Source organism: Sinocyclocheilus grahami, unplaced genomic scaffold, assembly GCF_001515645.1.
Source record: "Sinocyclocheilus grahami isolate Dianchi unplaced genomic scaffold, SAMN03320097.WGS_v1.1 scaffold365.1, whole genome shotgun sequence".
Taxonomy (NCBI): Eukaryota; Metazoa; Chordata; class Actinopteri; order Cypriniformes; family Cyprinidae; genus Sinocyclocheilus; species Sinocyclocheilus grahami.
This window is the reverse complement of record NW_015505544.1, coordinates 552,743-567,910: the sequence shown is the minus strand read 5'-3', so window position 1 is coordinate 567,910 and position 15,168 is coordinate 552,743. Positions and strand designations below refer to the sequence as shown.

At 39.1% G+C, this 15,168-nt stretch overlaps 2 protein-coding genes, 1 long non-coding RNA gene and 1 pseudogene across 3 annotated transcripts in view; 3 read left to right on the top strand and 1 right to left on the bottom strand.

Moving 5' to 3' along the window:
* Positions 1-2,999, bottom strand: part of LOC107549201 (phosphatidylinositol 5-phosphate 4-kinase type-2 alpha) — a 53,001-nt gene extending 50,002 nt beyond the window's left edge. The window contains exon 1 of the mRNA XM_016230196.1: positions 2,111-2,999. Within this exon, the coding sequence (XP_016085682.1) occupies positions 2,111-2,251 (141 nt within the window). The 5' untranslated portion in view covers positions 2,252-2,999. The remainder of the gene's footprint in view (positions 1-2,110) is intronic.
* LOC107549200 (armadillo repeat-containing protein 3-like) overlaps positions 1-9,412 on the top strand; it is a 49,750-nt pseudogene extending 40,338 nt beyond the window's left edge.
* A 336-nt stretch (positions 9,413-9,748) lies between these two features.
* Positions 9,749-12,088, top strand: LOC107549187 (methionine-R-sulfoxide reductase B2, mitochondrial-like). Its single transcript, XM_016230178.1, has 5 exons — positions 9,749-10,143; positions 10,885-10,982; positions 11,086-11,162; positions 11,413-11,560; positions 11,721-12,088. The coding sequence occupies exons 1-5, from the start codon at positions 10,017-10,019 to the stop codon at positions 11,823-11,825; spliced, it is 555 nt and encodes a 184-aa protein (XP_016085664.1). The 5' UTR covers positions 9,749-10,016; the 3' UTR covers positions 11,826-12,088.
* Positions 12,089-12,871: 783 nt separating this feature from the next.
* On the top strand, positions 12,872-13,917 carry LOC107549199 (uncharacterized). The gene is made up of 3 exons (XR_001604537.1): positions 12,872-12,949; positions 13,084-13,199; positions 13,335-13,917. It is a non-coding gene; the product is annotated as an uncharacterized lncRNA (long non-coding RNA).
* The last annotated feature ends 1,251 nt before the right edge of the window (positions 13,918-15,168 follow it).

The window sequence follows — 15,168 nt, the reverse complement described above, 5'->3', positions numbered from 1 at the left end:
GATGATGCCATGTACAGTTTTGGGCATTTAATTTTTTATTTTATGAAAGCTTCAAGTGTAGTTAATTATTTGTACGTGCATATAGACGATGGCGGTGTTGAAGTTCTTTATTTGCCGTCAAACGGTTGAGCACTGCCGTGTGTGTATCCTGTCGCAAAATGCAGCGAAAAGTCCTACACAACGGTAATAATGCGATTAAGGTGTTTACTAGTGGTCGACCGATATGGATCTTTTGACAGCCGATACCGATATCTTGGAAAGCAGGGTGGCCGATATAATTGTATTCATTTTAATTCATATTTAAGAAATTTGAAATCATTTAAAAATGGATTAAAAAAATAAACGTGTAAAATAAACATACACTCTAGAAGACAAAGTATTTTTCACAAATAATTAAATATTTAATAAAAATATAATTAAAAAGGAAGTAAACACTGTAACCAACAGGGCACTCAGTATTCTGGGAAGTTTGTGTGCATTGGGAATCATATTTTTTCAAATAAAGCCAAGGTAACACTCATTTTACATACAGCACACAGTGAAAATAACATGAATATGGCAGTGGGCAAATGCATAAAGGCTTCTAGTTCTAACACTGTTAGCTTGGCATTGAAAATGGTCAACATGTGACCGAAACGTTTGCCTCGTTTCATTCAGTAAATTGCTTATATTGTTCTTATCTCGCTTGTGATGCTTTGATGTTCGAGTGCGCAGACTTTTTTCAAGCTCTTCACCTTTGGGTAACCTTTTTTGGTCTACGCACCTCAGTTGGATTTTTTTGAAGGCGCAGTGAGTCTCTGGCTGCTTCAAATGCATAAAGCACAGCATAATTTGAAATCAGTCACGAGTTTAAAGTTTGTTGATCGCGCGTCTCCAGTGAAGCTGAACTCTCCTGTCCGTATTCAATTCGCACGGACCATAGGACCGTAAATAAAACTTTACCACTGATTTCTAGTTGTGTCCTCTATCGGAAGGCAAAACAAAGTAGTTTGACTTTCGCAATGAAACATACAGTGTCTCCACGACATGGCGGCAGCGGCAACAATACTACAGAGAGAATAAAAGTCATGCCTTCTTTCTTTGCGTATACATTTGGGCGGTGTTATGCAAATCTTCCCACACAGCATACAGTGAAGTAGATATGTGGGGGCGTGTTTAAACGAGGCATTTTAGGAAGGCGTGGCTGAGCGTTCACTTTTATAAAGAATATCTCTTTGGGTTTGAGACTTTAATCTTTGCGATTTTACGTATCTTCTATATGCACGATCAGCTTTTAACACTCCAAAGACAAAGGAAAATATGAAATCCCATCATATGGCCCCTTTAATTCATAGAGAAACATCTAACAAACAGCTGGAGGTGAAGACTGTCACACCAAACATAAATGGACAACCAAAGGGACACACATTCTGCCATTTTTCATCTCAAAATACAGTCAAATAGACTATAAGTATAAGAATATGAACCACTCCCAACTGAAATGCGTAGGCCTATAAGAGAAACACATAAAATGAGGCTTTTCTCTCCAAAGACAGATAATGGTGCAAGCAATAACAGTCAGTAGCCAGCTGAGAGGAGTCTAGCTTCAGCAAACCTCTAAGCTTATCATCTTGCAACCAAAACTTCCAACAGGAAATGATTACTCACCCACAACTTCATTACTCATACAGATATTATTTTGTAACCTCTTTGCGTGCACATATAAAGGACATAGAGAACTTACAAATGAGATTCATTACAGTATAAACATTAAAAAAATTTAAGGTTTACACTACTTTCCATCAATATGATGGAAGTTGGGAGAAGCACAATATCCTTACCTCAACAATTCTTTATATAAACATTGATAGGTTTTGTTTACATGCTGTAAGAACGTATTAATATGTAACTGCAAGTGTTTAAAGGAGCAAATCCGAATGTTGTACATTAAACTGAAAGTTAGGCAACAGAAAATCAAAGCAGACCTCTGATGGTCATGAAGTGCATGTACCTAACAGATGGTGCCAATTGTCGGTTGTGAGACATGATGAACTTCTTTTTTTCTCGTTAACTCTAATGCATTGATCAACACCGGACACAAACAAAGAAAAAGACTGCAGATTTGACTCACCGAATGGTTTATTCCCCACATGAGAACACTGAGCAGAGGGTCGCTGGCACGAAACAGCTTCACTTTCTGAGCCACGAAGTGTTTCTTCTTCGTTTTTGTTTTGCTCGCAAACGACGAGACAGTGTTACCAGCCGAGGCCATTGTTTGTTGTATAACAATAAATTAACTATCACACAGTGACAAGTGTTTTAACCTAGTGGTGTTCTAACTGTCTCTTAGTAAAATATCATTTGGCATAACGTTCAGTTAGCTAACCGCAGCCAGTTAGCTGTACCAACTCAACTATAAGCTCACTAGACAGACCAATATCTCGCCAAATGTGCCAAAACAGTCTGCTGTTACATATAACATTAAAGTTCAGACCAAAAAGCCGTATTATTTTTAAGATCTCTTCCGTAAACTGCAAAAGCTCCTTAAGACTTCATTAGTAAGCCTTCCTTACTTGCTAACTAGCTAGCCTGCCAAGCCCGTCTCCCCTCTAGAGCTTTTTAAACACTTCACTTAAAGAAAAAAAACTAAGTACTGGCCGATACCACTGAAAATAAAGAATAAAATGCAATTTGACCGGCGTCAGTTTAATTTAAAGAAAAATAAGAGGGTGGAGAGACATCCACTGCGGCGCTGCTCCGTTAGCATGCTAACTCACCCCAGTCAGGCTAAGCCATCAACCCTTCAAATACGTCTCAAGATAAATCCCACTCCCACTTTCTTTCTTTGTCGTTTGTCTGCCCCGAAAAGATGTTTATTTTTAGACGAAGCCAGTATTCCGAGTGTGGAACGTGTCCGAGTCTGAATTCGATGTGAATTTGGTCAGCTATATTGCTTGAAGTTGGCGTATCCGGCTCATCCGCACTGCTCGACTGACGGACTGACAGCTACACACGCGCGAGCGCACGCACGCACGCACAAACACACACACACACACTTTGATTTATAACTCAAATATTTATTTTCATTGAGGCCAATCTAGATTCAGAGAAAAAATAAATAAATGGATAGAAAAGCTGAACACAAACAAAATTTGATTTGGCACAAAGGCAAAAAGAACTATAGACAGACAGACAGACAGTTAGACAGATAGACAGACAGACAGACAGACAGACAGACAGTTAGACAGATAGACAGATAGACAGACAGACAGACAGACAGACAGACAGTGAGACAGATAGACAGACAGACAGACAGACAGTTAGACAGACAGATAGACAGACAGACAGACAGACAGACAGATAGACAGACAGACAGACAGACAGACAGACAGACAGACAGACAGACAGTTAGACAGACAGACAGACAGACAGACAGACAGATTAATTCACCAAAAGTCCATGGTGCCTCTGGATGTGTTGTATAGTCTTATGGGGTACAAATGACTTTGTATGGCGCTCCCTGTTACACAGAGTGGGTGGGTTCCCCTCTCCAAGAGTCTGGACATGATTCTCATCTGAAGGTCCAGGTCTACTCCAATGACAGTTCATACCATCTTAGATGGAGGAAATTCAAAATGATACTGATATGTTTTTCCCCAACCTTGTCAACAAAATAGACTAATTGCTTCAACTCGCAACACTAATTATATTTTCAAATAGCTTTATTTATTAAATAAAATATTTTATTAAATTATAGTTAAATAATTATATAAATATGCATTTATTTAATGAATAGTACTTTCGTAAAATAATTTCCTAAATTAATAAATAAATACAAAACTTTTAGAACAACAAATAAGACATTGATTAGACTGATTGTCACATAGGTCACATTTCACTGCTTATTTCATGTTTTATGGGGCTGGCATTAATTGTACTACTGCTGTTTGTGTTACTAGTTAGGTACTAGAAAAGCTTCTGTAATTTCAGACTTCCTCAATTTTTCAGATGTTCTTCTGTTAATTTATTGAATTATTATTATTATCATTATTCATTTTTTTTTTATTAAACACTTGCTTAGGGAATAAAAAAGTGAAAAAAACATATGCCAAGAAAAAGAGCCAGGGGTTCAAGGATGTCCAAACAATAGATAGCAATTAAAATTCAGAAGAGAGAGAGAGAGAGAGAGAGAGAGAGAGAGAGAATAATAATAATGTTTAATAATAATATAATAATGATAAAAATAATAATAGGAGGTAGACAAGGATTTAATATATATGTTAATATCTTCTTGAAAGTGTAATTTTATTGAATCATTTTGTGTATAATTTAATATATGATTACGTCAGAGCCACCTAACGGTTCATGGCCGACACACACACACACACACACACACACATATATGTATATATATATATATATATAGAAGACAGCATATTTTAAACAAATAAATAAAAAAATGACCAAGTATGTGTCGGAGTGATTCTTGCCCCACCTGCAGGTGAAATGGTAAATTACATCTGTCACCTAGCAACAGCTGCATGCTAAACAGAAACCCAAACACACAGCTCTCAGTGTTGCTGGTATTTTCATGTTTTGTAGAAGTCACTTATTATTTTGTTTTGTAGAAATCATTTATTAAGATGTTTATTGATATTATTTATCTTGTTGAAATGTGTGTTAGTTTTTAAATATTGTTTCTTTATGTAGGCCTGTGCATCTCTAGATGGGGGAAAAAGTCAAAAAAGAGGCTGAGCCATGCACCCTCACTGACCTTCTCATGCAGGAGAATGAGAGTGTACGCACTGCTGCATGCCAGGCTGTGGCATCAGTGAGCAAAAACATTTCCAGTGGTGATACATTCAGATGTCTGGGTAAACTCATTTACATCAAGCCTTGCTTGTTTTTATTTCCCTCTTTAATTCAATCTAACTTTAGTTTTGTCAAAATGATCACTCTTGTCCTTTTGTGTCATTGAAGCACTGATGTCTCTGTGCATTTCAGATGCAATTAAGCCCATCGTGCAGCTGCTGAACAGAGACAAAAGTGTGGCTGCAGCAGAGGCCCTGTCCAGCTTGACCAGCAGCAACAATCTCAATGCTTAGGAAGTCATTATTTTGAAATGCAGCAATATTGTATAATCAATACAGTATTGCACAGCTCTATGGTAATGCACCTTTCTTTATCCCTTTTTCAGTGCTATATATGATGCAGAGGGTGACAAGCTCTTGGTGCGACAGCTGCGAGACAGCTGCAAGGGAGCAGCTGTGTATGCGGCATCAGTCTTGACGAACATGGCATCGCAGGAGGAGCTGCGCAGAAGCATTCTGGACCATGAAGCTATGCCAGCATTGGTGGAGCTGCTACACTCCACTGACAACAACACTCTCATCAGTACAACGCAGGCTGTGGCTTCACTGGCCTGTGATGCAGAGGCTAGGATGGAGGTAACAGTGCACTGCTCAAAAGAGTCAATTTCAAAGGTATATACAAAAGCCACAGCTTATCAGCTAACTGAGTGTAGGAAAAAGAAACATTTTTTTATGTGTCAGTGGCTATAAAGGACGTTAATGGATATTTTTGTACTTTGCATGATGTGTGGTTTTTGGTGATTTTTTTATTTATTTTTTTACATGCAGCTGAGAAATGTTGGAGGCCTGTCAACTTTAGTTCAGCTGCTCAAATCTATCAATGCTGAAATTCGAAGAAATGCTTCCTGGGCAATTAGTGTGTGTGCAAACGATGAAATAACAGCTCTAGAATTATGTAATGCCGGGTAAGCATGTTTTATGCTGTAATACACTAAATTTCCCTAATTCAAAGTCTATATATGAACATAATATATGAGGGAAAATTCATTAAATGGATGCTGTGATCCTTGGATAAAAAAATATTACTTGCAAGTATTTTTAATAGGCTTGAGATGTTTACAACATTTGCAGAATTAACTGTTAAAGTAAAACCAGTAGATGGCAGTAAATCCCAAGTATAAGATCTCTAGAAGAAAATGAAGCCTATTTTCGGACTAGATTTTGCATTTGTGATGAATTTCTATGACAATTATACACATTTTCCTCCAAACTTTTCATTCTTTTACTGCATGTGGATATTTTATATAAATAAGATTATTCTCAGTAGCCATTTCCATTATATTTTAATTGCAGAATTGTTGTATTTAAATACATATTTTAATAAATCAAAGGCAGAACAACAAACACTACCATGATATAAAAATAAGTTACAGTTTAATAATATAAATGATTTTGTATTGCGTTATATGAGGGGGTTGATTGCATTATTCAATCAGGGGATTAATTTTTACAAGTTTCATAAAAATAATGCAATACTACTAATAATAGTGTGCTATAATAGGCTTAATAAAAAAAAAATATATATATATATATATATGTATATTTCTTTTGATTTGGGGGTGAGATATGACCAGGATATGTTCCTGAGAGATTCCTGTTTTGAGAGATTCACTCTATCAGATGTTTTGGCTGGTTAATGGTCTCTTCGTTGATTGTTCGGTCATTTAGTTTTGTTGTCATCAATCTTATAGAGCTCTGAGATACTCCAGGAAATCAACCTGTCACCAAACCGTAACAACAAATTTAGTTAGCTGGCACTACAGAAGCTTCTGGACAGTAATCTATCATTGAAGTATAGTTTGACAGGACACCTGTCAGCCAGTGATATAACTACTGATGGCTTCTACAACCCTGGACAGGTCCAAATGTGAATGTTTTTCAAGAGCCAAAATAAATCCTCAATCGCAGAGGTTGCACACATCAGTCAATTTCTTTTCTCTTCCTTTCTCTTCTTCCTTCTGCAGATAAGAATGGGTCATCAGGTTCCTACCTTGGAGGAAATATCCAAACAAATTGTCAACCAACATCGAGCCACTATTGCAGTTAATGGGAAACCCCCAGATCAGTATGTTAAGGCCAAGGGTCATGCTTTGGCGATCCAAACCTACTGTTTCAAATTACTGTCACATGAATCTTGCTCAAACATTGTATCAAACAGCTCCACAAATAGTAGTTTCCTCACTGATTTAGTGTATTCATAATCATTTTAGGGGCACATTTAATCAAATGTACACTAAACGTCTTTTCTCACTAGTATTTCAATCTCTTTTCACATCAGAGAGAAAACAGGAGCTCTTTGAGGAGAATAAAGACTTTTAGAGCTCACCCTCTTCCACACCATTAGTTCTATAGCAGCACACTTGAATATTAAATACCTCTGTTGCACAACAGATAGATGTAGACAGATGAATTTCCCCCAGGGTAATTCTTTCGCATGGCTCGGGAATCTGGTCCAGAGCTCCCACAGGAGAAATGGGAGTTCTGCCACTGAGGCCCAAGCAACACAATTCATGCTCAGTTCAAGTTAATTACATGTAAAGATTCTAAATTGCAAACAGAACATTACTTGACCACTTTAAATGTTTGTTTTTGTGTTCGTTCTGATGCACTAATCTTGGGGTTTGTGGATTCGGTTATATCATCCAAATTAGTCAAATGCCAAGAGAGCACAAAGGCCATTTCATCCACAGCTCTAGGACATGTTGTGAAGTAGTTTGATGGTGTTGCATAGTGAATGTTAAAGGCATAGTCCAGCCAAAAAAATAATAATTTGATGAAGTTCATCCAAGATGCAGATGAGTTTATTTCTTCATTAGAACAGATTTGGAGAAATTTAGCTTTACATCACTGGCACCAGTGGATCCTCTGCAGTGAATGGGTGCCGTCAGAATGAGAGTCCAAACAGATGATAAAAACATCACAAAAATCCACAAGTACTCCACATGAATCCATCGATTAATGCCTTGTGAAAAGTTGTGTGTTTGTAAGAAAAAATTCCATTCTTAAGGCATTTTAACTTTAAACCATCGCTTCTGGCCAAAATACCAATCCATAATCTATAATAACGCTACCATCCCCTGTTGTCCTCTCACATCAAAATCAATCAACATATTTGTTTAGAACTGTCTTGATCTGTGTATATTTCTTTCATGATTCAACTTTAGTTGGTTTGAACTTAAAAACATCTCAATGATGAATTTGTTTATTACAAACATGCAGCTTGTGGATTCATTTCATTACTTGTGGATTATTGTGATTTGCACTCTGTTTGGACTCATATTCTTATGGTAAACATTTACTGCAGAGGATCCATTGGTGAGCAAGTGATGTAATGCAAAATTTCTCCAAATATGATCTGATGAATAAACACACTCATCTACATCTTGGATGGCCTGAGGGTGAGTACATTTTCAGCAAGTTTTCATCATTGGATGAACTATTTCTTTTTAAGGTTAAAAGGTACTCATTCTTTCAGATTTATTACCAAGGGACCAGATGATCGTAAGCAATATAGTCCAACAGAAACTACTGCCTCATCTGTTTTGAGCAGAAAAAGGAGCAGCAAAACACCAAGGTGTGTGTGCGTGAGTTGTTTTTACTTCTGTAAACCATCTTTCTCACTCTCATCTCTCTGAAGTAAAATGAAGGGAAAGGGTCACAAAGAGGATGAGAAAAAGAAAGATGAGGATGAGTATAAGCCACAGCAGGGGATGGTGGTGGATGAAGCATGGAGCTTGCCGTATGACGCTGCATTTCATAACCTTGTCAAAGAGGCAGCCGAATCCATCTCGCCACTTCAGGATGAGGACAAAATGTATACGGCTTTGGCCATGGGAGTTTTTTCTCTTTGTAATCCCATATTCAACATCCATTTGGCTGAAGTGGTGACAAGTGATATTTTTCACAGGTTAGTGTGTGATGCAATGGTGGCCAGGTTGAGCCAGAGAACCTACACAACTTTCTGTGGGAGCAGCACATAAGCGAGCTGAAATTTGAAGCCTGTTCCAACATCGTTCTCATTGGAAAGATTAAAAAAGGCACCTACTTTCATAGAGCATTGCTTTACAAGGTAATTTATACATCCTTCTGTGCTCCAGAGATCCTGTGCTATTGGCAGAACCCTCTCTCTGCTTGACTGTCTATAAAAATGGCCTGACTGTGACTTTGTGCAACCAAGGATGTAACCACATATTCAGCAGTGTAGTCATTTAAGAATCACATAATGAAAAAACAAAAATAAATAAATGTGAATATTTGGTGGGACGTGTGGTTCCGGCTTCAGTTGCAACTGATATTTCTGCTCAATTGTGTGTAACAGATTAATTGCTATCCATTTTAGGTTCTTGCAGATCGAATTGGGCTGAGCTGCAGTCTCATAAGAGAAGAATACAACCATGCCTGGAATGAAATCTTCATTACCGGTCCAAAGAAAACTTATGGTTACTCTCAGCCTGAATGTTATATCATAGATCTCCTGCATCAACCTGGAAACCTCATGAAAAGCAACTCACCAGCAGCTCTAGCATATCGGACCAATTTATGTTAGTCTTATGTTTACACACACACACACACACACACACACATATATATATATAGCTCAGATTTATTTCATATAAGAATTGTTTTTGATATCAATTTTGGTGTCGGGGGTCAGGAAAGTGATTAATGCATAATTTTATGTTATATTTATTGTACTCTGTCAAAATTTACTGAATTTAATTCTAATAAAGTATTATCAAAAATGATGTGAATTCTGGTCAAATCTTAGTTACATTGCATTATCTCTGATGGTAATAACTGTTGTAGAAGGCGTTACACGTTGTTCTCCCATATGAAGGTCAAAGTCTGCGATGAAATAGAGACTGATAAGAGCAAAAATATTCCGATAAGACAAAAAAACAAGGAACCTAAAAAACGAATTTTTTAAAACTTCGAAGTGCATGATGATTAGATGATTAGTCCATTGACAAAAGGTGCAAAGTTTGATCAGTCTCAGTCAGTCAGTCGACCGTGACCCATCAAGTCTGTGAGTTGTGACCGGTTTCCGCTGCTCGAGCTGTGAGGAGGGGAATGAAGACAACTGAGCTCTATTCAGCTTCTTTTCAGTCTTTTGGGTAGCCCATGTGAACTAATAGTGGAGAAAGTCAGGCCACTGCATGAAACAATATGTCGAGAAAAATGTCACGTTTTCTAATTCGCTTCTCCTCTATCGTTTCCTACGGAGCGACTGTCAAATCAATTTTACATCAGAAGAGGATATTTGTAGGGATTCGGCTGATGTCTACATCAACGGGTAGGGGTTTTGCCTCGATCTATATTGTGTTAAAAAAATTAAGAACCCCAAGACATTATTTCTGTTAGAATTATTATATTTTGTGAAATGTACATTTTGTGCAATTCCATTTCGTTATCTATTGAGTCGGTGCAAAGTGCAGTTATTCTAGTCATGTAGCTCAGAACATGCATGCGTGACCTGATTACTCAAACACAGTGTTGGCTTTTGAAAAGGGCCTGCAGAAGAAACTGTTTCTATGTGGTGCATGTTCAAATAAATCAAAATAATAAACTCAGCACTGACGCCGGAAATATACTCAAAATCTAAAATAAATTCACAATATATATCATTTTAAATATATTAGTAACATTTTACCTTATTAGATAGTATAACAATGATGTATTCGATTTCTTTGACTAATACCACAAAACATAGAAATCTCATCAAATTCATGTTGTTTTATGAACAGAAATAATGTCACTGCCTAGAGAATGACGTCATTAAAGACCTGACTTTGTTAGTTAAAGAGATACTAGAAGACCAACATGACAGAATGTAAAATTGCTACTAATTCAAACAATATTCCCAAGACATTTTTGTTTGAAACATTTTCATTAGAGAAATATAAAAAGGAAGAAACACTTGGATTTTTTTTTTTTTTTTTTTTACAATTCTTTACAAATTGTGAGATTAATATCCATTATATTAAGACGTATGTGTTGGAACAAAAATGTATTGCGTTTATGGCTGTTTATACAGGTTTGCAGTCATTGACACGTTATGACCAGTCCACAGATTGGCAGAGGAAGCTGACTCCAGAACAGTATGTTGTTACAAGAGAAAAAGGCACAGAGGTGGTACGTTTGGTAACTCACATAATATCACACAATTCTCTGGATACCTTCATTTGTCTTTGAGAAAAAAAAAATTAAAAACAAGTACACACTTTTTATTTTATAGCCATTCAGTGGCATCTACTTGAATCACAATGAGGTGGGCATGTACCACTGCGTTTGCTGTGACTCCCCTCTTTTTAGGTAAGAACTTTTAAAAACCTACATCAAAATACAATTAAAATTGTGTAATTCTCCTCGAAGACGGATTGATACTTTTAAATATATACAGTTAGGAGGAGTGACAAAAGAACAAAATGATAAATTAACAAAAAATAATATTAAATTAAAATATTAAATCTATTAAATATGAAATAAATATTAAAATATATTTTTATAAATCATCAATTAAAACTTGCAAATATAAATACAATTTTGCCTTTTGCTCTGACAGCTCAGAAGCGAAATATGATTCAGGAACTGGGTGGCCGTCCTTCTATGAGGCTCACGGCACATGGGAAAAAGACGAGAGTCACGCCAACATTGTCCGTCGCCCTGACAACTCACTTGGTAGCACAGGAACCGAGGTTATCTGCAAACATGTGAGCGCAGGACAATGATGTCAGCTGGTTTAATCATTGTGTTGGCTTTTCCGGAAACCATACTTTGTGCTGTTTGCTAACATACAATGTAAATAGTAATAATTCCACTCTTCCTTTCAGGTTGCCAGATACCATTATAACATGTCATTTTGTTTTATAGTGTGATGCCCATCTTGGACACGTCTTTGATGATGGTCCAGATCCTACTGGCCAGCAATTCTGCATCAACAGCATTGCTCTAAACTTTAAGCCCAGAGAGAAATAATGTAGAGACATCCATATATCTCTGGACAGTATTTTACAGTTATTTCACGCAAATAAAGAAAACAAATATGATTTGAATAACAAATGTCCACTGTGGTATGCTATGAGTTACAGTCTACAAATTAAAAATAAATGTTCCAAAAGGGTGTCTTTAGCAGAAATGCCATTTTTGATTCCTCAAAAATGATTACTTTCTATGAACAATCCTTAAAAGAACCATTTTTTTCTTATACTCTTAAAAATAAAGGTTCTTCACGATGCCATAGAAGAACCTTTTTGTCTAAATGGTTCCATAAAGAACCTTTAACATCTGAAGAACCTTTCAAAGGTTCTTTGGGGCGAAAGAAGGTTCTTCAGATTACAAAAACGCAAGAAAGAGATGGTTCTTTAAAGAACCTTTGACTGAATGGTTCTTTGTGGAACCAAAAATGGTTCTTCTATGGCATCGCTTGAAGAACCTTTTGAAGCACCTTTATTTTTAAGAGTGTAGGTTAAAGAACAGTTTAAAATTCTAAATAACCTTTTCCACTGTAAAGAACCTACTGGAAGGGTTCCAAAGATGTTACAAGTTCTTATTGGAAACAGATGGCAATAAAAAAAAAAAACTTTATTTTTAAGAGTGTGGTTGATAAAACATACCATAAGAAGGTGTCATTATGTTCCTGTGCACTGTAATGTTGCATTATGATATATTGTATTTTTGCATACCACTGTACATTATAATCTGAGTGCAAACACTTTGACAAAATAAAAATAAAAAACTTATCAAGTTGTATTAAAGTGAGCATTGCCAAAAAATTTGTATTTGTGTGGGTTTGTCTATGTGTTAATGATAAACCAGAGTAGAGGGTCATCATCCTAATCTGTGTTGGGCAACACTGGACAGTTGACTGACTCATATTAGCAAACTTTTAACAGCTGTATAGGGAAGACTGGTATAAAGCGTTTTAGTGAACGCGTTAAAAAGAACCGATTTCATGATTCGCCTCTGGCTGCATTTGTTCTTTGTGCTCACGTGGCTTGGTTTCTGGGAGCCTGCCGAGGCACGAAGAGCACAGTTTAAACCAACACCACCGAAGACAAAGAAATCCGAGGCAGAAAAGACGATTGAAAAACTAGCTCCAGGTCAGAACATCAACATTGATCAGCTATATTTCAACATCCTTCATGTCATAGCAATCAACTTAATTCGTTTTGGCACATTGAATAAAAAAGGCACAATTGTATAGGCTATGAGTGAACATTATTCATATTAATAGGCCACTGTGGCATCACGGTCTAAGAATCTTCTGGAGAGCGGCTTCAAGGTGGAGAGCACCATTTTCACTTGGACTGTCACTGGTGAAAAGGTGTCAGTGAGCACTGTGAGAAAACTGTGAGTACTGTTTAAGCCACATTTTACTCACTGCATTTAAGGCTTCCCAGCTTATCTCAGTTCGCTTTATGATATAGTTTGGTTTATCCAAATACTGGCCCTTAATTATCTTCATTACTGTCACGGTGCACACAGCGGGGAGGAACAAGGAACACGGAGACGAGGAATAACTCAAATAAACAGGCTTTAATCCATCCCAACAGAGGCAAGACAAGGCAGGGCTGAGACAAACAGGAACACAAGGAACGTAGCGAGTAGACCAGACCAAAGGGGAACTGAACAGGCAGGAACTTAAATACAAGGGTAATTAATAGAACACAGCTGAACGGAATCATAATTATACTAAACAAAGACAGGAAAATGACCAAATATGGGCATAAGAGGGAGGGAAACACAAGACTGACATTACTCCCCCCTCCCCTGAAGGTGCATCCACGTGCCTCCTAAGATCCAACGGCGGATCAGGCAGTTCGGGGCACCATGCCACAGCAGGGAGCCCAGGAAGCCATGGCGGAGCAGGGATCTCAGGAGGCCATGGCAGGGCGGCCTCCGTGGCCTTGGCCTCGTCCTTCGGCCCGGCCTCTATGGCCCGAGCCATATAGCCCCCCCCCAAAAAAAAATCCTTGGGGAGAATCTTGGGTCTAGAGGCCCTGCCTGGGCTGGACGAGGGAACAGCAGCTCTCTCTGGGCTGGATCCAGGGACTGGAGCCCTCCTTGGGCGAAACTCAGGAATAGGAGCCCTCCTTGGGCTAAACTCGGGAATAGGAGCCCTCCTTGGGCTAAACTCGGGAACAGGAGCCCTCCTTGGGCTAAACTCGGGAACAGGAGCCCTCCATGGGCTAGATTTGGGGACTGAGGCCCTCTCTGGGCCTGATGGGGGACAGCAGCTCTCCCTGGGCTTGACGTGGAGACGGAGCCCTCTCGGGGCTAAACTCAGGAACTGGAGCCCACTCTGGGCTAGACTTGGAATCTGAGGCCCTCTGGGCAAACTGGAATCCTTTCTGTGCTACACTTGGGGACAGGAGCCCTGCGTGGGCTAAACTCGGGGACAGGAGCCCTCCCTGGGCTAAACTCGGGAACAGGAGCACTCCGTGGGATAAACTCAGGGACAGGAGCCCTCCTTGGGCTAAACTCGGGAACAGGAACCCTTACTGGGCTAAACTCGGGAACAGGAGCACTCCGTGGGATAAACTCAGGAATAGGAGCCCTCCTTGGGCTAAACTCGGGAACAGGAGCCCTCCATGGGCTAGATTTGGGGACTGAGGCCCTCTCTGGGCCTGATGGGGGACAGCAGCTCTCCCTGGGCTTGACGTGGAGACCGGAACCCTCTCGGGGCTAAACTCAGGAACTGGAGCCCACTCTGGGCTAGACTCGGAATCTGAGGCCCTCTGGGCATGACAGGAGCACAACAGTCCTCCTTGAGCCGGACGTGGAGTCAGGGGCCCTCTCAGGGTTAAACTCAGGAACCGCCTCCATAAAGGCACCTGGAGACACAAGCGGCTTGGGAATGACTCTGGAACGGCCGGCAAACTTGACCTTGGAGTGACCGGCGGGCTTGACTGATGAGTGGTCGGCAGACTCGCAGTGCTCCCAGAGATCCCGCCGAACTCCCACGCTAAATCTCTGTGGGCTAGGGTGGAAAGATGAGCAGCGACTGCCATGCCGCAGGGGAAAAACAGAACAGAAAACAAAACGGGGATAATGGGCTAATGGGCGCCACTCACTGTTTTTGGGTCTGGTCTTCTGTCACGGTGCACACAGCGGGGAGGAACAAGGAACACGGAGACGAGGAATAACTCAAATAAACAGGCTTTAATCCATCCCAACAGAGGCAAGACAAGGCAGGGCTGAGACACACAGGAACACAAGGAACGTAACGACTAGACCAGACCAAAGGGGAACTGAACAGGCAGGAACTTAAATACAAGGGGATTTAATAGAACACAGCTGAACGGAATCATAATTAAAC

Bases quoted from the DNA above. Each gene is read 5' to 3' on its own strand.
- LOC107549187 (XM_016230178.1), top strand. From the start codon at position 10,017: ATGTCGAGAAAAATGTCACGTTTTCTAATTCGCTTCTCCTCTATCGTT. The intron at 10,983-11,085 runs GTACGTTTGGTA...TTTATTTTATAG, and splicing joins GAGAAAAAGGCACAGAGGTG to CCATTCAGTGGCATCTACTT. The intron at 11,163-11,412 runs GTAAGAACTTTT...TTGCTCTGACAG, and splicing joins TGTGACTCCCCTCTTTTTAG to CTCAGAAGCGAAATATGATT.